Source organism: Pristis pectinata, chromosome 5 (genome assembly GCF_009764475.1).
Source record: "Pristis pectinata isolate sPriPec2 chromosome 5, sPriPec2.1.pri, whole genome shotgun sequence".
In the NCBI taxonomy this organism is placed as follows: domain Eukaryota; kingdom Metazoa; phylum Chordata; class Chondrichthyes; order Rhinopristiformes; family Pristidae; genus Pristis; species Pristis pectinata.
The window spans coordinates 80,415,461-80,439,526 of NC_067409.1; the positions used below are offsets into that span (position 1 = coordinate 80,415,461).

General features: G+C 40.0%; 1 protein-coding gene across 2 annotated transcripts in view; it reads right to left on the reverse strand.

The window, feature by feature from the left end:
* Positions 1-610: 610 nt before the first annotated feature.
* Positions 611-24,066, reverse strand: part of mboat1 (membrane bound O-acyltransferase domain containing 1) — an 88,125-nt gene continuing 64,669 nt past the window's right edge. Inside the window, exons 11-14 of one of the 2 annotated variants that reach the window (XR_007956373.1) lie at positions 21,465-21,597; positions 9,761-9,912; positions 9,461-9,586; positions 1,733-1,840 (exon numbers count right to left, since the gene is read on the reverse strand). Coding sequence is in view for 1 of the 2 variants with exons in the window: in XM_052016318.1 (XP_051872278.1) it covers positions 1,675-1,840; positions 9,761-9,912; positions 21,465-21,597 (451 nt within the window). In the remaining variant the exon portion in view is untranslated. Of the gene's footprint in view, positions 1,841-9,460; positions 9,587-9,760; positions 9,913-21,464; positions 21,598-24,066 lie in introns of both variants that reach the window. The other variant, XM_052016318.1, reaches the window with a different exon arrangement.

Consider the following 24,066-nt stretch of genomic DNA (forward strand, 5'->3'; position numbering starts at 1 on the left):
AGAGGGAAATGGACTGTTGATGTTTCTGGTTGAGACCCTTCACAAACGTCAACTGTCCATTTCCTTCCGCAGATGCTGCCTTACCTACTGAGTTCCTCCAGCAGTTTGTTTTTTGCTCCTGATTCCAGCAGGTATTTAGGGACAGGTTATTAAATTTTGATTTGTCAGTGAGGTTCACAGCCTGTCAATTAATAAAAAACCTTTCAATCTTCTCTCTCTCTCTCATGTGCTTCTCCAGCTTTTCCCTTGAATTATTCTGTGCAATTTGCTTTAGTAACTACCCATGGTAGTGATTTCCACTTTTGCTGAAGTTATTCCCACAAGTGTCCATTAAAGCCAATTCTGCAATGCTACACATTCACACACAAAAAATAATCTGTGTCAAAAACAGGTCCCTCACCTTCCTTGAAAAAGACCAAATAGACAAACATAGTATAGATGCAATAAGCAAGGCACTAAATAAAATAAATAAATAGCTTTAATATATCTATCTTACATACATATTTCGTGTGTGTGTGTGTGTACACACACACACACACACACACACACACACACATATATATATATATATATATATATATATATATATATATGAAATAAGCATTGGCAACATCCAGTTTTCTATCATTAGAAAATCTATTAGCATACCTGTAAAAGCTTTCTCACAAGTAGTTTTGATTTTATCAAAAAATTGTATAAACAAAACAGAACATTGAATTATTGCAAGTTTGGTGAAATCATGTTCAGTGCAATCTGTGGAGCTATTTGCTCAGAACTCAATCACTGTAATCACTAAGTTGGTATACTTCAATGAAGCAATCCATGGCCGTGAGTGGACTGAATGATCGCCTTCCCATTACACTTTTTATTTTGACGTTCTCATTTTCATCCAGCTGAAATGAGAGATGGGAGCAGTGGAGCTTCAATTAGGGAGCTCCACTCCAGAAGAGGAGAGACCCACTATCCTTAAGACAATTAGTTCTGTATTCCTTCTTGTGATGAGACAAAACCAATCACTTGCAGCCTTGAGGCTCATAAGGTATTAGATTATAAATCAATACATTAGAAATTACGAGCAAGGGTTTTACTGTTTGCCAAGGAAAGGCAGCCAATAGCATGAATGGGCTATTGGCTGGCCCAATAGTGTTATGTGGTGGGGGCAGAAAAAATGGAAGATCAGCTTCAAATAACAATGTAAAAGGATAGGTTTCATAGCAACAGTTCAAGCTCTCTTTTTTGTTTGAACAGTAGGTCCAAGAAATCTTGAACTATTACTCAACAATTACTTCACCTGCAGAGGTCATTGTATACACATGCTTCATTCACAATGAAAGTGTCCAAAAATTCATGGGACAAACATATTTTAAGAAAACAACACTCAACAAGCTGGCGAATATCAGCAATGCCTGGATTCCTCTGTGACCCCAATGACCCTGACTCAACTGCACAGTTAGGGCAGGGTCAGTAACAAAGGGCTGTTCAATACAGGGATCACTATACAGTAAACAAACACACGTGCACATACACACACTTCATTAAACTACTCATTTCATTAAATCTTCACCAGGGTACTCTCGTGGTTAAGATCACTCGGATACAAAAAAACTAGATCTTTTTGTTTTCCTCCCTCAACAGTTTTTCTTTTGCATTTCATACTTCCAGCATACTTCGTTCCTACTGCTCCTTCTTGGACTGCTGGCGACTGGGGGCTGCATGGGAGGAGTTGGCATTCAAGGAGGTCAGATCGATTTTTGCTATCTTTTCAGCAATCTTACGTTTCCTGATTGTCAGAACTGGCAGCACAAGGGCACACAGAATGTGAAAATGGAAATACATTGACCTTCAAAACAAAGAGAGACACGAAGAAGTTATTCAGCATGTGTACAACACCAAGTTATATAATTTAGTACAATCACATCATCCAGATGGCACACACCATAACAATCCTGCAGTGTTAGTGTTCTACTAGATGATTCTTCTTACTTTAGAATCATCTATGAACAACTGAAATGACATTACTTCAATATGAGTTTGGAAATACGTTTATTGTTTACCGTCACACTTGTGACCAAGATATTGCAAAGCCACTGCATGGGAAGGCATCAAGTTCAAATGATCTTGGCTTGAGTGAGTTTATCTTTGCCACAAGCAGCAGGTGATGCTGTAGCTGGCCCCAAATTACAGAGAGTGGAAAAAATTAATCACTTGGGATTTCCTTTCCTAAATCATAATCTCTTAACCCCTACCTCACTCCTACTGGAAAATTCGCAACCAAGAATCAAGGACAATGTACAGCTGCCTTTAATGGTTTAATTGTTTATAGCTCACTGTCTGGGCATGTCTGCGGGTAAATGGGTGAGATGTCAAAGTTTCTTTGCACATGTGGGATTGTATCCCATCACCTTCAGTAGAGCAGGACAGATGTACTACATTTAGATGCAATATATTCCAACAGATTTCAAATGAAGAGCATAAAACAAAACTAGTGCAAAGTACAGATGAAAAAAAAGTAGAGCAAATACCAATGTCTATATTTGAGTTTGCTTTTAAATCAGTACTTCAATTTCAGCGAGTTAAATCTGGCAGCTGTTATGAGGTGGTGCTCACATCTGGCCAAAAATAATCTGAACTTGAACTGGTTACATCTGGCTAGGCTGAAATCAAATTCTGGGCTCAGCTTTTCATTTCAAATGCCAATTTTTTTAGCCAGAAAACATGAAGGTCAGCCAGTTCTAAATATTTAACACTGAGTCACGTATGGAAAGCAATTTTATTTGGCTTGCTGGATTCTAAATTAAGTTAGAAATCAAGTTGGATCATTGCATTTCTCATGATATCTTATAACTGTATCAAGCCACATCAAAAATTACAAAAATAAAATTTCCTCCAATGTCAACATAAACGCAAGAAGCCATCTGGCAGGTCAACAGAACCATCCAGTATACAAGGCATAAAAATAAAAATTCACTAACAGCCAGCATGTATAGGCAAAGTCCTGCCCACTGTTAAAGAACTACAAGGCGTAGAGGTAACAAGCCTTTATTCAACTGATCTCAGTGCAAGCATTCATGCAGGGGAGTTCAGGTGGAAGAATTTCCTGAAAATAGTTTTATAACTGTTAGATACAATAACACTGCTTGAGAAATGACTGACAGCCCATCAGATATGACCATGACCATTTTTAGGGAGGCTAGGTAGCTATCTGGGACCTCCCATGGCCCTATGTACAAGTTTGAGACAGAGGGAGTTTGTGTTTCAATGCTGCCAAAAACCATAACTCTAAAAGAGGGGTACACTGGCACTGCTAGTAGAGCTGCTGCCTCACAGCCCCAGCAATCTGGGTTTAATCCTGATCTCCTGCGCTGTCTGTATGGAGTTCACGTGTTCTCCCTGTGACTGTTTTCTTTGTGGGTTTTGCTCTCGTTCTTCAGTTTCCCCCACATCCCAAAGTTATCCTGGTTAGTTGGTAAACTGGCTATTGTAAATTGCTCTAAACATAGACAGGTGGCAGGAAAATCAAGGGGAGTTAACCAGAGTATAGGTTATGGGAAATAAATGGGGAATGATAGGACTCTCTGAGGATAGACTTCATGGCCTGAGTGGCCTATCTTCTGGGCAAAACAGGAAATGTCTGTGGTTGTAATGTAAAGCCAATTCATCAATTGCTTCCCTCTATTGTTAACTGTTCTCAGACACCAGGTACATTTCACACATATTGTTCATCATTATCAGCGTGGCATGGGTTTAGAGTTTGGTGTCTCTCTTAAGTACTTCATTGGAATCCAATTAACACAGCTCTTTGTCTTAACTGTCTTGATATTGCTTATTATGTTCCCTGTGCATTTGGCCAACCATCCCAGAATGCCTCATGGCCCTGTTACAGTTGCTCTGTCCCAATACTAAACAAATATATCAAGATCCAGATGAAGGGTCTTGACCTGAAATGTCAACTGTCCCTCCACATATGCTGCCTGACCTACCGAGTTCCTCCAGCAGTTTGTTTTTGCTCCAGATTCCAGCATCTGCAGTCCTGTGTGTCTCTATATCTAGTTACATGTGCACATTGAGGAACCAATCATTGTCTGTATAAATGCCATGTTTAACTTCCAGACCATTTGTGCTAAGTGATTGCCTGCTATGTAACATTACTACTATTGTATTTTAATAGAGTGTTCTTTGACCTTATGATTTCAAAAACAATCACTGCTTCTAAGTATTAATATATTCAATAGAAGTAGTTGGGTTGCTGGTTCTGCTTGTATCAACATTTCCTACATATTAATATATTCAATAGAAGTAGTTGGGTTGCTGGTTCTGCTTGTATCAACATTTCCTACATTAACTATTACCCTCTGACTGTGTTTTATTATTACTTGTCCATTCCCTGGTCAGTAACACCATCCTCTCATTGTGGTATGTACAACACCAAACCTTGATGCCATAAGTTTCAGACCACACACACCCACCATCACCAAGACTACCCATTTCAAAAAATTCAATTCCTCCCCTGCCTCAGCTCATCTACTATTGAAATCCTCACCAATGCCTTTATTATGTTAAGACCTGATTATTCAAACACAGTCTTGGGTGTCCTCCATTTCTATCCTCTGTAACTCAAGGATATCCATAACTGTGCCACCTGAGTCCTAACTTAGATTCATCCACCACCCCAATGCTTGATGAACCATACTGGCACACGGTTCAACAACATCTCGATTTTAAAAATATACATTCTAGATTTCCAATCTTACCCTATCCTACTTCTATATTCTTGTCTATTCCTACAATATCCCAAAATACCTGCACCCTTTCTGGCCTCGTGATTATCCCCAAATTTAATTGCTCCATCAGTGGCACCTGAACCTTCGAATACCAAGACCCTAAACTTGGGAATTTTCACTCTAATAAACCTTTCCACCTATCCAACTCTCCTTCCTCCTGCAATCCAGACTCTTTGATCAACATAACGGTCACTTACCCCTTTGTCTCCCTATTTGGATTATTTGATGACTCTTCTGGTAGAGCCTTAGACATCTTGTTAACAGTACTAAGTTGTTGTTGCCTGAGTAGCTGAATTGATTTCAACTGTCCTCCAACTTATACAAACTGCAAAACACTCCTATGAGAGTTCTCAAAACAGTCACAGCCTACTTGCTACGACCTTGGGACTATTTCTGTAGTACTGTTCATCCTCCATCCAAGTTCAAATCTCTCTTTGGGATGGGTGGTGGAGATTTCCTCTTGAGAACTCCTCTGAGGGAGGATAGAAGAGAGGAAAGAAGGAAGGCAGAATATAAAAATCGAAAGAGACATTTGAGTATATTTTGTATTGTGAAGCAACCTTGGGACGTCACCAAGTACTGTGTTATGAATTATTAAAACATAGTCACTTTTGTAATGTGGAAAACATAAACCAATTTGCTCACACTGTACCATAATTACAATGAGGCAAATGAATACCTATCTTAAATAATGCAAGTTTAGTGATAAATTTTGCCCAAGGCAGCAAGGGCAACTTTTATTCTCCCTCTTCAGTCAAATACCCACCAAGAACAAGGTACTTCTCCTTTGATCAGGGAATATAGAGGAGGTTTAATAGAATTCTGTAAATTCAAGGTATTTGCTTGAACTACTATGAAAAGGAAATAAATTTAAAGTAATTGTCAAAATAACCAAAGAGAAGTAAGATTAACATAATATCAATTTAAAAAAAATGTGTATCATAGGCATGATTGTCTATCTACATCTTCCTGTATTTTTCTGGTTTCCTATGTTAATAATTTAGTTATGGGGAAGCACTGAATGGAAATCAATTTCCTCTTTGATCCAAAGGAATGGTTTCAACTAACAGATGTAAACTGAATCAGAATTTACTGTGTTTGTTTCTAAATCTTATCATTCATGAGCAAGTTTAATTTTCCTGTTCTCATGGGAGAATCTCAGTGTACAGGTAGCTGTCCTGACACCAAGAGCACACTTAACTTTAAGTGTGCTATTAATTAACTGAGTTTGCAGACGACACAAAGATTAGTGGCGTTGTGGATTGCATAGAAGAAGATTGCCAAAGGATACAGTGGATATAGATCAGCTGCAGATATGGGCAGAGAATTGGCAGATGGCATTTAATCTGGACAAATGTGAGGTGCTGCACTTTGGGAGATCCAACATAAAGGGAGAGTACACAGTTAATGGCAGGATCCTTAACAGTGTTCACGTACAGAGGGATCTTGGGATCCAGGTACATAGGTCCCTAAAAGTGGCTGCACAGGTTGATAGGGTGGTAAAGAAGGCATATGGCACGCTTGCCTTCATTAGTTGAGGCATTGAGTTCAAGAGCCAGGAAGTTACATTACAGCTTTATAAAACTCTGGTTAGGCCACATTTAGAGCATTGCGTTCAATTCTGGTCACCTCATTAGGAAGGATGTGGAGGCTTTGGAGAGGGTGCAGAGGAGGTTTACCAGGATGCTGCTTGGTTTAGAGGAAATGTGTTATGAGAGGTTGGACAAGATAGGGCTGTTTTCTCTAGAGCAGTGGAGGCTGAGGGGAGATTTCATAGAAGTTTACAAAATTATGTGAGGCATAGATAGACAGCCAGAATTTTTTCCCCAGGATGTCTAATACTTGTATTTAAGGTAAGAAGGGGAAGGCACAAAGGAGATATGCAAGGCAAGTTTTTTTTACACAGAGAGTGGTGGGGGACTGGAACGCACTGCCAAGGGTGGTGATAGAGGCAGATAGCATAAGAATGTTTAAGAGACTTTTAGATAGGCACATGAATATGCAGAGAAGGGAGGAATATGGTCTATGTGTGGGGAAGAGAAATTAGATTAATTAGGAGTCATTGGTTTAATTAGTTCGGCCCAACATCGTGGGCCGAATGGCCTGCCCTGTGCTGTACTGTTCTATGTTACTGTAGTAAAATGACCCAAGACTGTACATAAGAGCATGATCAAAATAAAATTTGGGTCCTGAACTGCATAACGTGACATTAAGACAAGAGACCAAAAAAGCGTCTTAAAAGAGGAGATATTGCTGGAGAGATTGGGATGTTCAAGGTTGATGTAATGAATTTTGGGGCTTTTGCAACTGAAGGCTTTGCCACCAATGGTGAGGCAATGAAAAGTGGGGGTCCACTAGATATAGGCAAGTCTGGAGGAGGGAAGTGTAGAGGCCATAGAAGAGCCTGAAAATAATGATGTGAATGAGGTAGGATGTGGACAACAGCATGTTGAATTTCAAGAGTACACATGCAGAAAATCATTTGTTTACTCAATTGTGTGAAACATTATGACCAAGGTCAATTATCTGCATGGCACACCCCCTGGTGGCCAGTGACTGGAGAGCAATGAAAATTTAGAAAGAAGGAACTCTGGAACTCAGTCCTGATGAAGGGTCTCAGCCCAAAATGTCCACTGTTCACTTACCTCCATAGATGCTGCCTGACCCACTGAGTTCCTCCAGCATTTTGTGTGTGTTACTTAGGAAGAGGGAAAAATTGTTTAGCCCTTCAAGTCTTTTCTGATCGAACTCCATGTACTCTTTGACCCAGTTACTTTAACAACTCTGGTAATCAAAAAGCTTTAACTCAGATGTAAAAACTCACAATTGAACTGGCATCAAATGTATTTGTGGAAAAATATTTTCAATGTCTACTATGTCTGGTGTGTAGAGTGTTTCTGAACTCCAATTCTGTATGCATCAATCTAAATTTTTAGACAATATCCTCTAGTATTGGTCTCTATCCTCTATTGTATCTAATGCCTCCTGTGCGGCCTCGTTTACGTTGGTGAGACCCGACGCAGATTAGGGTATCGCTTCGTCGAGCCCCTTTGCTCTGTCTGCTGTACCAACCAGGATCTCCTGGTGACCAACCATTTTAATTCCACTTCCCATTCCCACACCAACATTCTGTCCTTGGCTTCCTCTACTGCCAAGTGGAGGCTAGAGGACAGATTAGAGGAACAGCACCTCATATTCCACCTTGGTAGTTTCCAACCTGACTGCATGAACAGCAATTTCTCTAACTTCTAGTCTGTCTCCTTTTTTCTTTCTTTTTCAATCTTTTTTATTAAGTTTCAAATTAATTTCAAATTAATATACATAACATTAGTGATTATACATATGGTGCAAAGAGATTGGGATTACAATAATAACAGATAATATATATATACTCACAGGGAGTAAAATATATAATCTGAACCTCCCAATCTCTTACTAAGTGAACATGATACAAAAGAATTTGAAAAGAAATTTAATTATATGAAAAGAGAACCCCAAATTAAAAAAAAAATAATAATAAACAAAAGTAAACCAAAAACTTCAAAAAAAAAAAGCTGGACTGATATTTCTTCGGTTAAAAGGAACTTTATTATGTTGTTAGCTCTGCTCCTCTATATTCAAAGATTATTGAAAAGGATTCGAAAAAGGTCTGGTTATATCATATGGAAATACTTAATAAATGGACTCCAGACTTCCTCAAATTTAAGTGAAGGATCAACAGTACCACTCCTAATTTTTTCTAAGTTTAAACATGTTATAGCTTGAGAAAACCATTGAAATGTGGTAGGAGGTATAGGATCCTTCCATTTAAATAAAATGGATCTCTTGGCCATTAACGTAACAAATGCAATCATACGACAAGCACAAGCAGATAAGTAGCCAGAATCCATCATTGGTAACCCAAAAATTGCAGTAATAGGATGAGGTTGTAAATCAATATTCAGTACAATTGAAATAATATTAAAAATGTCTTTCCAATATTTTTCCAAAAGAGGGCAGCGTCTCCTTTTTTCTCTCATCCCACCTGCCCCATCACCCCATCTCTTTCCCCTCTTCCATCCTCTTGATCTGCCCATCACCCACATATTCCTCCTTCTGGTTCCCCTCCACCCCTCCTTCCTTTTATTCCATGGTCCAGTCCTCTCCTATCAGATTCCATCTTCTTCAGCCCTTTATCACTTCCACCTATCACCTCCCAGCTTCATACATCATTCCCACTCTTCCCCTCCCTCACCTGCCTATCAACCCCCTCTCACCTGGATTTATTTATCACCCACAAGCTCTTGGCTCCACCCCTTCCCCCACCTCCTTACACTGGCTATCTCCCCTCTTTCCAGTCTTGACGAAGGGTCTCGACCTGGAACGTCAACTATTTCCCTCTACAGATGCTGCCTGACTTGCTGAGTTCCTCCAGCATTTTTGTGTTGATCCTCTAGTCTTAGATTCCTCAATCTTTTGAAAATAGTTTTTCTCTGTTCACCTTGTCAGTGCTAGGACTACACTCTTCTTGCAACTTAAACTCAGGTGCATCAGTGCATGAATCTTTTCTTCAAATGGCAAAAGCTCAAACTCTGTCCCGGATGACTTATTAACTAAAACTGCTGTTGATCTCTTCCTCAAAAAACATTGATAAACTTGATAATGGTTTATCATCCAGCCAAAATAGAAACAATTTTCACCTTCCTTGTCCAGATACACTTGGTTTCAACCACAGCACATCCATCAGTTTTCTGGTTGAGATCTATACATACCAGGACTGAACCTGACATTTTCTGGATGTATGTGGTTCAGTTTCCCACAAAGCTCTGGATATAACCAAAAAAAAAACTGCAATAAATTGTCTGCATTTCTTTTGTAGAGAAGTAAAGAGGAAAAAATTCTCCTATAACAAAATATTTGCAGTTATGACTTTCATTTAATTCCAATGCTTTTTGAAGTTTGTAGGTAAAACTCAAAAATCAGCCAGCAGGTTCACTTACTTGTAGAATTTGATGGAGGGCTCCGTCGCCAGTAGAAGGAAGGGTGTAACAATATAGCATAGGGCCAGTTGAGTTGAAGTCCAAGTGACAATATCATACACAACTTTCATTGTCTTAGAAGAAAGGAAGTAATGTCTGAAGTTGCTTCTCATCTACAGGGCAGGAGAAAAGCAAAAGAGGCTGACAACAAATTCAATAATAACAAAACTACTTCAAAACTTACTTGTTAGGAATGTGTTCTGTCCTAATATCCATAAAACACACAAAATAGCAGCCAAGAAATTCATTCACTGTTAAAGAAGAGTTAAACATTGTGGTGGGTGCAGCATTTGGATTATTGTTTTAATCACAATTCTAGTGCAATAGGGCCAGTACACTTGTTTGAGGCAAAGCTTCCTTACGACAGAAACAGTGCATGTGATCATTGTAATTTCACATAGCCATGTCAGTTAGTCATGTTTCTAACATGCAGAGCTCTGTCATACTACTGAAAGTGGCATAGCTAAGTGGATGGGGAAAAAGGGTGGGACTTCCAATTATTTCAGCTCCTCTGCAACTGTCCTTCCATCTGTTAAAATATTAAGACCCCTCAAACATCTTCAGGGTCAAAGACATCAAACCCCAAAACCCTCACACTCAAGGGCAGCCCTCCCTTTGTCACATACATATACACACAAACAAACCTCCTGCATTTAGCCTTCCTGGGCTTGTGGAGAGGGTCCTACTGCTGATGGACAATAAGGCAATAGACCCATGCCATAGAACAGAAGAACCGTCCAGTCCACTTGGTATGTATGTATTTTATGATGCCTCATCTTCTCTCCCTTTCTTATTAAAATGATCATTCTAACAGAATGTATACCTTGACTTATGGATATTCAATTTACAAACTGTTACAATACTACAATTGACTTTTTAAGATAGGTGATCTAAATTAATGAAACTTTGTTACAATGAACATTCCTTACTGTTGAGAGCGAGAGAGAGTCAGTAGTCATAGTTAATAGAAACCATTTATAAATGAGCACCAGCTTTCATCTTAGTTCTATTGTATTCTATATTAACAATATTTGTGCCTTTGGTTATATTATGATAGATGGCAATTGAAATCACAGGTGCAGCTGTGTCAAGAAGATCGTAATCTATCAGACCGGCCCTTCAAATTAACCACAATACGTACACAGACCACTTTTGAAACAGACTGCAACAATGAAACTAGATCTCCCTTAAGGTATAGGAGAAGTAGGACAGGGGGAAATCTTCATGTTTATCCACCTCTGTTCAGTTGATTGCAGAATTTATCCCTGGAAGTGCATCATGTTTTATGAAGGGCAGAGATGTTTTAATGAAGATAATGGAAAAAGGGATCATGAATATGATTAAAAGAGGAAAATCAATGGCATGTGCACTCAAGTTTGACCATGATCTTCGAAAAATCATGATTGTGAAAGCAGGACTTGAAACTGAGGTAGGTACTGCTTTTCTAACAATGCCAATACATCCAATGTCAGTTGTGGCTGATTTGAATTTTTCAACTATGCAAACCTGCAGAACATTTGTCTTGTGAGGAGGAAGCAAGTGCAGATATTGTGATTGCAGAAAATTTTCCCCAAGTAGTTGAAAAAAATAATTGATAAAAGTGGCTGCTCTCCAAAACAAGTGTTTAATGTGGATGAGATGGGGCTTTCTAGATCAGGATGTTCTCACACATGTTCATCTCAAGGATAAGAAAACTGCTACAAACTTCTGGGCAACCAAAGATCGCGTTTCTCTTCTCCATGGAGGCAATGCAAAGGGTGCATGTAATTCTAAGACTCTCAGTCTACCACTCAGAGAACCTGAGAACTCTAAAAGGATATTCAAAGGCCAACCTTCCTGTGGTGCAGTGATCTAATGAAAGGACCTGCCTGGACAATGAAACTGCTCTTCCAAGATTACAGTGGCATGCAAAAGTTTGGGCACCCTGGTCAAAATTCCTGTTACTGTGAATAGCTCAGCAAGTAAAAGATGACCTGATTTCCAAAAGGCATAAAGTTAAAGATGACACATTTCTTTAATATTTTAAGCAAGATTAATTTTTTATTTCCATCTTTTACAGTTTCAAAATAACAAAAAAGGAAAAGGGCCCAAAGCAAAAGTTTGGGCACCTTGCGTGGTCACTACTTAGTAACACCCCCTTTGGCAAGTATCACAGCTTGTAAACGCTTTCTGTAGCCAGCTAAGAGTCTTTCAATTCTTGTTTTGAGGGATTTTCGCCCATTCTTCCTTGCCAAAGGCTTCTAGTTCTGTGAGATTCTTGGGCTATCTTGCATGCACTACTCTTTTGAGGTCTATCCACAGATTGTCGATGATGTTTAGGTCAGGGGACTGTGAGGGCCATGGCAAAACCTTCAGCTCGTGCCTCTTGAGGTAGTCCATTGTGGATTTTGAGGTGTGTTTAGGATCGTTATCTTGTTGTAGAAGCTATCCTCTATTCATCTTCAGCTTTTTTTTTCACAGACAGTGTGATGTTTGCTTCCAGAATTTGCTGGTATCATTCTTCCCTCTACCAGTGAAATGTTCCCCGTGCCACTGGCTGCAATACAAGCCCAAAGAATTATCTATCCACCCCTGTGTTTAACAGTTGGAGAGGTGTTCTTTTCATGAAATTCTGCACCCTTTCTTCTCCAAACATACCTTTGCTCATTGCGGCCAAAAAGTTCTATTTTAACTTCACAGGACATGTTTCCAAAATGCATCAGAATTGTTTAGATGTTCCTTTGCAAACTTCTGACGCTGAATTTTGTGGTGAGGATGCAGGAAAGTTTGGAGAAAAAAGGGTGCAGAATTTCATGAAAAGAACACCTCTCCAACTATTAAGCACGGGGGTGGATCAATCATGCTTTGGGCTTGTGTTGCAGCCAGTGGCACGGGGAACATTTCACTGGTAGAGGGAAGAATGAATTCAATTAAATACCAGCAAATTCTGGAAGCAAACATCACACTGTCTGTAAAAAAAAAAGCTGAAGATGAAAAGAGGATGGCTTCTACAACAGGATAACGATCCTAAACACACCTCAAAATCCACAATGGACTACCTCAAAAGGCACAAGGTTTTGCCATGGCCCTCACAGTCGCCTGACCTAAACATCATCGACAATCTGCAAGACAGCCCAAGAATCTCATAGAACTAGAAGCCTTTGGCAAGGAAGAATGGGCGAAAATCCCTCAAACAAGAATTGAAAGACTCTTAGCTGGCTACAGAAAGCGTTTACAAGCTGTGATACTTGCCAAAGGGGGTGTTACTAAGTACTGGCCATGCAGAGTGCCCAAACTTTTGCTTTGGCCCTTTTCCTTTCTTTCTTTTTCTTTTTCAATCTTTTTATTAGTTTTCAAATTAATACAGATTCAATGTTTATACATGTAATACAAAGAGACCAGGAGAACAATCATGACATGGATAATCATAAAGAACAATAAAGTATAAAAAAATCTGTAGATCCAACGATCTGTTAGTGAATGAATAATAATATAAAAGAAAAAGATTTATTATAAAATATAAAAGAAAGAAAAAAAATCCCCAAAACAATAAGAAAAATTATAAACAATGTATCAAACCAAACTAAGCTAAAGAAAAAAAAATTTAAAAAAACAGAAAAAAAAACTGGACTAAGATTTCTCAATAGAAACAGGGCAATATTATGTTGTCAACTCCATTCCTCTAAATTGAAAGGTTATTACAAGGGGATCTATATCATGTGAAAATATTGAATAAATGGACTCCAAACTTCCTCAAATTTAAGCGAAGGATCAACAGTACCAGTCCTAATTTTTTCCAAGTTTAAACATGATATAGTTTGAGAGAACCATTGAAAAGTAGTAGGGGGTATTGGATCCTTCCATTTAAGCAAAATGGATCATTTGGCCATTAATGTAACAAAGGCAATCATACGGTTAGCGGAAGCAGATAGATGGCCAGATTCTATCCTTGGTAAACCAAAAATTGCAGTGATAGGATGAGGTTGTAAATCAGTCTTCAATATATTTGAAATAATGTTAAAAATATCTTTCCAATATTTTTTCAAAAGAGGACAGGACTAAAACATATGTGTCAAAGAAGCCACGTTTGATTTACATCTGTCACATATAAGATTTATATGTTGATAAAAACGAGCTAGCTTATCTTTTGACATATGGGTCCTGTGAACTACCTTAAACTGTATCTACCTTAAACTGTGCCATTGGCTGCAACACAAGCCCAAAGCATGATTGATCCACCCCCATGCTTAATAGTTGGAGAGGTGTTCTTTTCATGAAATTCTGCACCCTTTTTTCTCCAAACTTTCCTGCATCCTCACCACAAAATTCAGAGTCAGAAGTTTGCAAAGGAACATCTAAACAATTCTGATGCATTTTGGAAACATGTCCTGTGAAGTTAAAATAGAACTTTTTGGCCGCAATGAGCAAAGGTATGTTTGGAGAAGAAAGGGTGCAGAATTTCATGAAAAAAACACCTCTCCAACTGTTAAACATGGGGGTGGATAGATCATTCTTTGGGCTTGTATTGCAGCCAGTGGCACGGGGAACATTTCACTGGTAGAGGGAAGAATGATACCAGCAAATTCTGGAAGCAAACATCACACTGTCTGTGAAAAAAAAAGCTGAAGATGAATAGAGGATAGCTTCTACAACAAGATAACGATCCTAAACACACCTCAAAATCCACAATGGACTACCTCAAGAGGCACGAGCTGAAGGTTTTGTCATGGCCCTCACAGTCGCCTGACCTAAACATCATCGTCAATCTGTGGATAGACCTCAAAAGCAGTGCATGCAAGACAGCCCAAGAATCTCACAGAACTAGAAGCCTTTGGCAAGGAAGAATGGGCGAAAATCCCTCAAACAAGAATTGAAAGACTCTTAGCTGGCTACAGAAAGCGTTTACAAGCTGTGATACTTGCCAAAGGGGGTGTTACTAAGTAGTGACCACGCAAGGTGCCCAAACTTTTGCTTTGGGCCCTTTTCCTTTTTTGTTATTTTGAAACTGTAAAAGATGAAAATAAAAAAGTAATCTTACTTAAAATATTAAAGAAATGTGTCATCTTTAACTTTATACCTTTTGGAAATCAGGTCATCTTTTACTCGCTTAGCTATTCACAGTAACAGAAATTTTGACCAGGGGTGCCCAAACTTTTGCATGCCACTATATATCACATCATTTTTCTCTGCCTTCATTGTTTGAGAAGTTGTCTAGACAACAGAACCTTGCTCCTTACCAAAGAATCCTTATCAAATACCAGAAGATGTGGCTGACAATATCTATGTAACATTGTTGCCCCTAAATACAACTTCACTTTTCCCACCCTTGGACTGGAGTGTGCTGCAGCTTTATTCGCAGCTTACCATCTGCAGCACATGAAAACAAGTCATTCCTGTGTTGAGCAGCAATGACAAACTCATCATTCAGGAAATTTGGAAGAGGTATAATATCAAGGTAGCCACACACTGCATCAGTGCCTCTCGGAATGACGCTATGCCATAACAAATGATGTACGGAGAACATGTGGCCAAAGTGTGTGCACAACTCCCAGCATTTTGCAAACCTGAAAATATCCATGAAAAAAACGTCAAGATGAGGCAGGGTTTGATGAATTAGACCAGCATGACATGGAGGAGTTACTGGAGTTCAGAAACTTTAACGTTTGAGCAACACAGCTTACAAGAGGAACAAGAAGCTACTGACACATCACAACCAACACCACCAAAATGACTCAATACAAGTCTTCCAAGGCATTTTTCTACATCAAGAAAGTGACACCCATCTTCAAAATCAATGATCCCAATGTGAAGGGCAGCATTGCTTGTGGCCACATGATGGAAAATGCCATGGTTTGCTCTATAGAACTATAGAAACATACAGCACAGAAACAGGCTCTTTCAGCCCACCTCATCCATGCTGACTGTAATGCCTATCTATGCTAATTCCATTTACCCACATCCCTCTACACCTTTCATATCCAAGTACCTGTCACTTGCATGGCATTGAAAGAAGAAGAGCTATTTGACTGAATTTCTTGGCCAATGCCTCATAAATTGCTGCACAGACACAAGAGATGCCAACTTGGTTCAATGTATTGCTGAAGGTTTCATTGCATGACACAAAATCACAGGGGCAACACTCAGATTAACCTTGCATTCCTGATATCATCCTTGTGAACTTTTTCTGCCTCCCTCTTGTGCTCCCATGTAATTTTTTATAAAGTTCTGGAAGTGTAGTCTAGTGCAATTTTAACTGAAATTCTCCACTTCTTACATTTTACTCCTTCTGGCCCGCAGTAGATTCAGGTAATCTCTCCCCCACCATGGCCTCAAGTACGAGGTCTGGAAATTGTGAGTGGGATCTGATGAAGCTTGCACATCAACTTCATCTCTTCCCTGCATTGTGCCATACTTCACAGTTCCCCAGGTCAGCCTCAGGTTGTGGAAAGCCTGCCAGCTGCTGCCCCAGCTACAATGTGGCTCCTGCATTAGAAGTGCAGGCGAGCTTTAAGTGGTGCAGGCTGTTTTTATTTGCTGCCTAGGCTCCCAAGCTTTTGATCTCCCACTAATGTGTCCATCCAACGAACAGCGCAATTATTGCTCCTTGAAAGCTACAATTAGCACACAGTGCTAAATTGGCATGCAGCCAGGTGCCAGTGCGTGTTAAACCGTGCACTGCAATCCCTAGAGAAATTGATCCACAGAGGTTGTTAAAAATGGTACATACTGAGAGGCCTGACTGTACTGAGTACAAGCAGGATAGCCAATCCCGCCTGTCACTATCTGTGCATTTTTGTACTTTTCTTGGTCAGAGGAATCTCGGTTATTATTGGTATTACTGCTCTTGGCCTGGAGCTATGGATACTACTAGTTAACTAATTGTAGAATCCTAGTTTCTTCCACCTCCGGTTTCCCACAATGGGGAATTTTCCCCCACCCTTGGCTTCCTATCTCTTTCCTGCCTTCACACGCTTGCAGGAGTATTGATCTTTCTCTTGGCTTTTTGCATAACAGCTGGCATGAAATTATGAGCAAAGAAACTCAGCTGCAGGCACCCAACCTTCAGTGGGTAAAAGCACCAACATGCACAGGCATCCTCTGACCAAACCTCCAGCATTTCGAGCCAAAGCTAAGATCAGAAGTTTCTTTCACACCAAACCTCTTAGGGCAACAGGCTACACTCAACATATGCCTTTTATAATTAAAAATATTGAAGTCTTGAAAAGGGCATGGAATATCTTACTTCAGCTTTTAGTCCTTTCTGATATCTTATCAGCACATTAAAGTAACAGGTTTCTGCTTACACAAATCTTTGCACTTCACTAAATCGAACACCACTTCCTTATCATAATACAACCCACGCACACAAGGAGCTCCGTGATTGTTATGCATGTAAATTCACTTTGCCTCTGAGTTACTGGCACCTGTTGTGGCAGGTGGTGAGCTGTGCCAGCTGGTTGCAGTAGTAGCTGTGCAAAATGTTTTGGGTGGGTTTAGTTTTCTGTTTCAGAGACACAAGAGGCAAAATTGTTCCATTCCTAAAAATGGGCACAGGGATTGTGATGTCAATTTACCCTACACTTGTTGCCTCTGATCCATCCTGCACAGCAACTTTACACTGTCAGCTAATTTTTTTTGAGTGGAGTACACAGCCAGAACTAATCACTTTGATGAAGGTTGCTGCCAACCACAATAGGTGATTCACATTTGTAAGTGGCTGGTATCAGTTAAAGTCAGCCTTCAGGTCTTAAAGGGATTTCACCTGGAGCAGTTGCTGGACAGGAATTCTGGAGTTCACTCTGCCTTAGGAGACATTAAAGAATGATGCTTAAAAAAAGGAATGGGCTATACGTAGGAAGTGCTTAAGTCCTTGGTAAAGGGGGTAGAGGAGAAAGTAGATGTGCTGTTCCACTGGGAGCCATGAGGTCTTCCTGACAAATCCTTAGAAGGCAGTGGGGAAAAAAAGACATGGAGAGTATGCCACAAGTGCAAAGGCCTTGGACATATAATCAAAGTCAATAATTGCAACTTCTAAAACAACACCAGCCAACAGCAGTACTACCCTCAGACTCTATTCAATGCTTCTTGCCCACCATAATCTCCTTCAATGAGGACTCATCCCTATACTGAAAGGTCCATCCCTCTCTCACATGTTCAGGAATTGCTGCAACCTTCACACCAATATCTCACATTGTCCGATGTAGCATCCAAGGATGCAACACTCATAATCCATGCTACTCTCCCTTTTACAGCTAGGTGGCACATCATTGGAGGCTACAACAGCCAGCTAACAGGGAACACACCTGATTTAATGACCTTACTCCCAAGGATAATGAGTGGCCATTGCCAAAGCCATGGCAAGCTGGGTGTTGAAATAACAAAAGGCAACAGCATTCTCTTTTCTAAAACTCCATTTTGTATCCTGCTTGCCTCTTATCCCATAAATCACTTCTGATTTATAAGGTGTTGACGGTGTAAACATGCAGCTCTGACTTATACCAGCACCCTCCATCCCAACACAAGTGTCACTCAACAGCACACAGTTACCAGTAGACCTTAGCAACTTTGAGGCATTCTAAAAAACATCAAACTTTCACAACTATACAACCATAGCAAGAGCCAAAAGGAATCAATCAGCAACCAAGACACAAAAAATTCTGCAGATGCTGGAATCTGGAGCAATACACAAAAAGTGCTGAGGAATTCGGCAGGTCAGGCAGCATCTATGGAAGGAAATAAACAGTCGACGTTTTGGGCCGAGACCTCAAAATGTCGACTGTTTATTTCCCTCCATAGATGCTGCCTGACCTGCTGAGTTCCTCCAGCACTTTTTGTATATTGCAATCAGCAACCAAGCAGTTGGTGATGTTTCAAATCGTGCTGGTAGGGTAACCTTCCAGCTGCTGTCTGTATGTTCAGCTTGACAAATTCAAAAAAGCAATTAGCTGCACAGCTGAGCTCCAAATTGGATTGGGAATGCAATCTGGTTATTCTGTACAATTCCAGAGAGGATGTGCTGGGCTAATCCACTCACCAATTTGGTGCTTAAGGTGACTTGCACTGCTCGAGTATGGACTCCATTTTGAAACTGATCTGGTCATTGTTGTGCCCAGAAAATCAGAGTGATCTTCAAGACACACATTACCACAAACCAGCACTACATATCTACATTCCTATGCTGGAACAACAGCAAACCTGGCAAAATAGAGAAATTGTAAAATATTGCAATGCTAGTAATATGAAATCCACTTCTCACTGCAAGTTCAGTTTAACTTCTAATCCAATTAAATCAGAAACAGACAATTCTTTGGTAATTGGAAAACGAAAATGAAAACAAAAACCAGTTCATTGAGACTGCATGCAACAGTAAAACTGTCTACATGCAAATCACTAGAACCAAATGAATCTAGGAAATGGTCATCAGTTGTGTTAGATGGTGCAGCATACAGAACACTAAGGCAGCTGCTGCTTTCATTCTAATTAACTTCAAACTGACAGTAACAGAAAATTCACATGAGAAAGCTTGCCATTGCAAATGCTAGTGATGTTGTAGCCAGTACAGCCTGAGATGCAATCAAATGGAAAAATGTTTTCGTGTCTCCCATCAGCAGAATAAGTATCTAGACAATGACAGAAAAGATTTTTACCCCATTTTTAAAGTAATATTCCAACATCCATCAGCAGTTTTGATTGTTCTGACATCACCATTAGTTGTAAACTGCCCATTCAAGCAATGAAATGCATATGTTGGAAATGACATAGCAGAAGTGATTTTCAGTAATGCTGACTCACTCATGAATGCATAAATGGAATGATGTAAATTTATAGTAGAATAGAATTTACAATGCTTTTTAGTCCATTGAAATAAAGACATCAGAAAAGGTGCAAAATAACTTACGAGAATGATATCAGAATTGAGAAGTCTTACTGATTTGAAAAAAGTGAATAAGTTGAGGTTGTTTTTCTCAAAAACTCTGACTGTTAAATCACCTAAACAATGTCTTTAAGATTATGAAAGAGTTTGAGTATGACAGACAGGAACAAAACATTTCCGTCTGTAGGAGAGAGCAGAACTAAGGATCATAAACGTATGACAGTCACTAGCATATCCAACTGGGAATTAAGGCTTTCATTCACAGGGTACTTACAATGTAGAACTTTGAGACAACTGACAAAGGTGCTGAGGGGAGTGAGATAAACAAGAATGAGAAAAGAATAACTGTATATGCTGGCACAGTTAGACAAAGAGGAGTGAGAGGATGCTCATGTGGAACATATACACCAGCATGGATCCGTTGGGCCAAATGGCCTACTTATTTGCTGTAAGAATACACACAGTTTTCAGTTATATATAACAAATGACCCTGTGGTTTAATAACAAACAGAATGAACATATATTCGAATAAATCATAATTGAAATCAGTACCTCCCACCCACACCACCCCGGACCCCCACATTAACCCCGTTTCTCATCTGTACGCTGCCTCTTTGCAAGATAAATATTGATAATTTAGACAAATGTAGGAAGAATAATAAAAGGAACTTGTTGATGATACAGAAATTGGCCATGTAGGAAAAGTTTAGACTCAGGAAGATCTGGATGGTTTGGTTAGCTGGGAAGAAAAATAGCAATATGATATACAGTGAATATTGAGTGAGATAGAGGAACAGATGGATCTTGGACTATATGGACATAGATCAGTAAAAATAGCAGGACAGGTCAAAAACGCAAGTAAAAAGGCCAACCCGTAGAAGCTGAGACATAGAATAGGAGAGTGGGGAGACTGCTAAAACTGCCACAGCCTGAGCACTGCTTACAGTTCTGGTCACTAGATTACTGGAAAGATGTGATTACACTGGAGGGGTGCAGAGGAAGTTTAAAACAGAGTCATATAACATAGGAACAGGCCCTTCGGCTCACCAATTCTGTGCTGAAAATAAAGCACCCATCAACACTAATTCTCTCTACATTCCCATCAATTACCCCCTACCCTCCCCAGACTCTACCACTCAACTACACATAAGAAGCAAGTTAAAGTGGCCAATTAACCCACCAACCCATGTCTCTTTGGAACATGGAAGGAAACCACAGCACCCAGAGGAAAACCGTGAGGTGACAGGGACAACTTGCAAACTCCATACAAATAGCGCCAGAGGTCAGCAATGAAACAGGTTTGCTGGAGCTGTGAGGCAAACAGCTCTACCAGCTGCACCACTGTGCTGCTCCAATGTTACCATGACTGGGAAATTAGGAGGGGACATACACTCAGAGTAACTGGTAGAAGGAGACAGGGAAACATTTTTTGTTTATAGAGTGGCTGGTAGGACTCTGGAACACACCGTCTAAAAGGATGGGAGGGGTCACTGAAACAATATTTCGGCATGTACTTGAACAGAAGTGAACTGCCAGGCTAAGTGATTGATACTGGGATTAGATCAGAGAACTCTCTTTCCACTGCCACATGAGCGAACAGTCTCCTTCTGTGGAGTGAACTTCCTGTGATTCTACATAAGTGAAAGTGTCTGCACACAATAGGTCAATGAAATTGGTTAAGAAAGAAATCAGTGATTTACTTTTAAAAGGTAAAAAAAATCAATGAGTGCCTTTCAATTCAATTGATGCTTAAATTACAAAATGATACCAATCAGTAGCCTACCATCTTCACACACATGGATAGATACTCACCGCTCTTGCAGCCAGTGTGATAGGGATTGCAGTTACAAAAGTGAAGTAATAGCCAGGGTACACTCCGTGCCACAAGGCTGAAAGTATAAATGTCAGAGCAGTGGGGAAGTAGGGAGCCCGATTGTAGCAGACACTGAGGAAAATAGAAAAGAACAATATTATTGTATTATATTATGTTATAAAAGTTACATTATAAAATTATACTATATATAAGTATAATAGAACATTATATATTCTATTATAAAAGAACAATATTAGAAAAAGATGAGAAAATTAGATTTGTTCTGCATTATTTCCAACCAAGTTGGTCCTTTGTGCTGATTGTCAAAAGACTAAAAGTTGTTTAAACACACGTGGTGGGGTTGATCCAAAATGACATCTATACCTGATAAAATTGTGCACTACCAAACTGGAAGTTACACATTCATGTGATAATAGACACAATGAATAAACTTTCATTTAAAATGCACTGTCCTTGGAACAACTCCAATGAGGCAAGTTTAAAATGTAATGACTGATTTTGTAGATTAAAATTTCTTTATTAGTTACATGTACATCGAAACACACAGTGAAATGCATCTTTTTTGCGTAGTGTTCTGGGGGCAGCCTACAAGTGTCGCCATGCTTCCAGCGCCAACATAGCATGCCCACAACTTCCTAACCCGTATGCCTTTGGAAAGTGGGAGGAAACCGGAGCACCCGGAGGAAACCCATGCAGACACGGAGAGAATGTACAAACTCCTCACAGACAGTGGATGGAATTGAACCTGGGTCACTGGCACTGTAAAGCATTACGCTAACCGCTACACTACTGGAAAACCAAACTTCATACAGCCAGGTCATACAAAAGAGCCAAAGTACCAGATAACTTGGTGTGATAACCTTTGTTATGAATGCTCCCAGGAAGATTTTATTAAAGAAGTTGTTATATGTTCAGTATTCCATTTGCTGATTAAAAGAGAATTTTGTTGAATCTGTTGAAACAGGCAATATAAATGCAAAGTTGACAAACCTAATCAAATTATTGCTATTGTTGGCATACTATAAAGCCAAATCCATCAGATTGGGAGGGCTAACAACTTTTGATGGAGAACTAGCAGGTTAACCCCTCATTATAGTCCTGTCCTTTTTTAATCTTTACATTGAAGTCATCAGAAACAGAAATCAAGCAGGCATGAAACAGCTGGTCAATCATCTATTGCCCAGTGTGCCACCACACAGTTTATTAAAATGACATGTCCAAAGACAGGATATTGTATTCCATAAATTAACACACTGGCAGGTATTAAAAATTGCATGAAATCCTCCTTGGTATCTTATGCTAATTCATCAGAAGGATGTGGGTTGTTAATGGATGGTTAAGTCGGTGAGATCTTGGCCAGGCAGTATTCATTCTGGAAAAGGTTCCATTCTATTCCATTTAACCGATTCCTACTGCCAACTGCATCTTCCTCATTCCCTTGTTCTTTGTCCTCAAATCTGTTTAAATGTAACTGAACAGCTCTCTAACGTCACACACAGCCCTTAATCTCTGGCAATAAATATTTGATCATTTGATCTAATCAATCTTTGGTTAAATTTTCCCTGACAAGATGACCTTATGTGGCTAATTACAGTGGTGAACATTTATTAAAATTCATTGCAATAACTTCTTGAAGGAAAGCACTTCTAATTTAAATCTACTTGCAGATTTTGTAGTGCTGTATCAGTGAAACTGTTGGCAATCACCTTTGTTACATCGTAGAACTGCTGCCTCACAATACTAGAGACCCAGGTTCAACCATGACTTCCGGTGCTGTCTGTGTGGAGTTTGCACGTCCTCCCTGAGACCCTATGAGTTTCCCCAGGTACTCTGGTTTGCTCACACATCTCAAAGACTCACAGGTTGGTAGGTTAAATGTCCAGTTTAGGGTGGTGGAATGGGGTACCAATCAAGTGGGCTGTTCTGTCCTCAATAGTGTTGAGTTTTTGGAATATTTTTGGTGCTGCTCTCATCCAGGCAAGTGGAATGCATTCCATCATGCTTCTTGCATTATAGATGCTGAAAAGCTTTGGAGAGTCAGGAGGGAAATGAAAGATACCTAGCCTCTGACTTGCTCTTCTAGCCAAAGTATTATGTGGCTGGCCCAGTTACACGGGGTGTATTGGGTACTCAGGTAGTAGTGCCTCTGGCGGCTGGCATATCAGGGCTGCTCATCCACCATTGGTCCCCAACTGATACTCAGCTCTCACCTGAGGCTCCAAGAAGCCGTTTGCACGTGACAGCGGCCATACCCCAGGCAACGGCTTCAACAGGCTGGCTAAACCAGGTGAGGGTAGCCAATGGGTCTCAAACCCTCAGTGAGATGGGGACTTGCTCACCCTAATATGCAAAGGCTGTTCTGGCGGACTGGGAGGAGGAAATCAACAGTGTGATTCAATGGCCAGGAAGGAGGTTCACCAGTGCACTGTGAAGTGCACAGGGCATGTCTGAGCAAGAAAGAACACCTGGCCATCCACTGCAGCCAAAGAAGTTACCAGTCGTGACACCTCATCGTGCCTCTGGAGGCCTAGGAGGTGCGGTTGCTCCAGTGCAACAGCTTCTCCACCTTAATCTTTCACG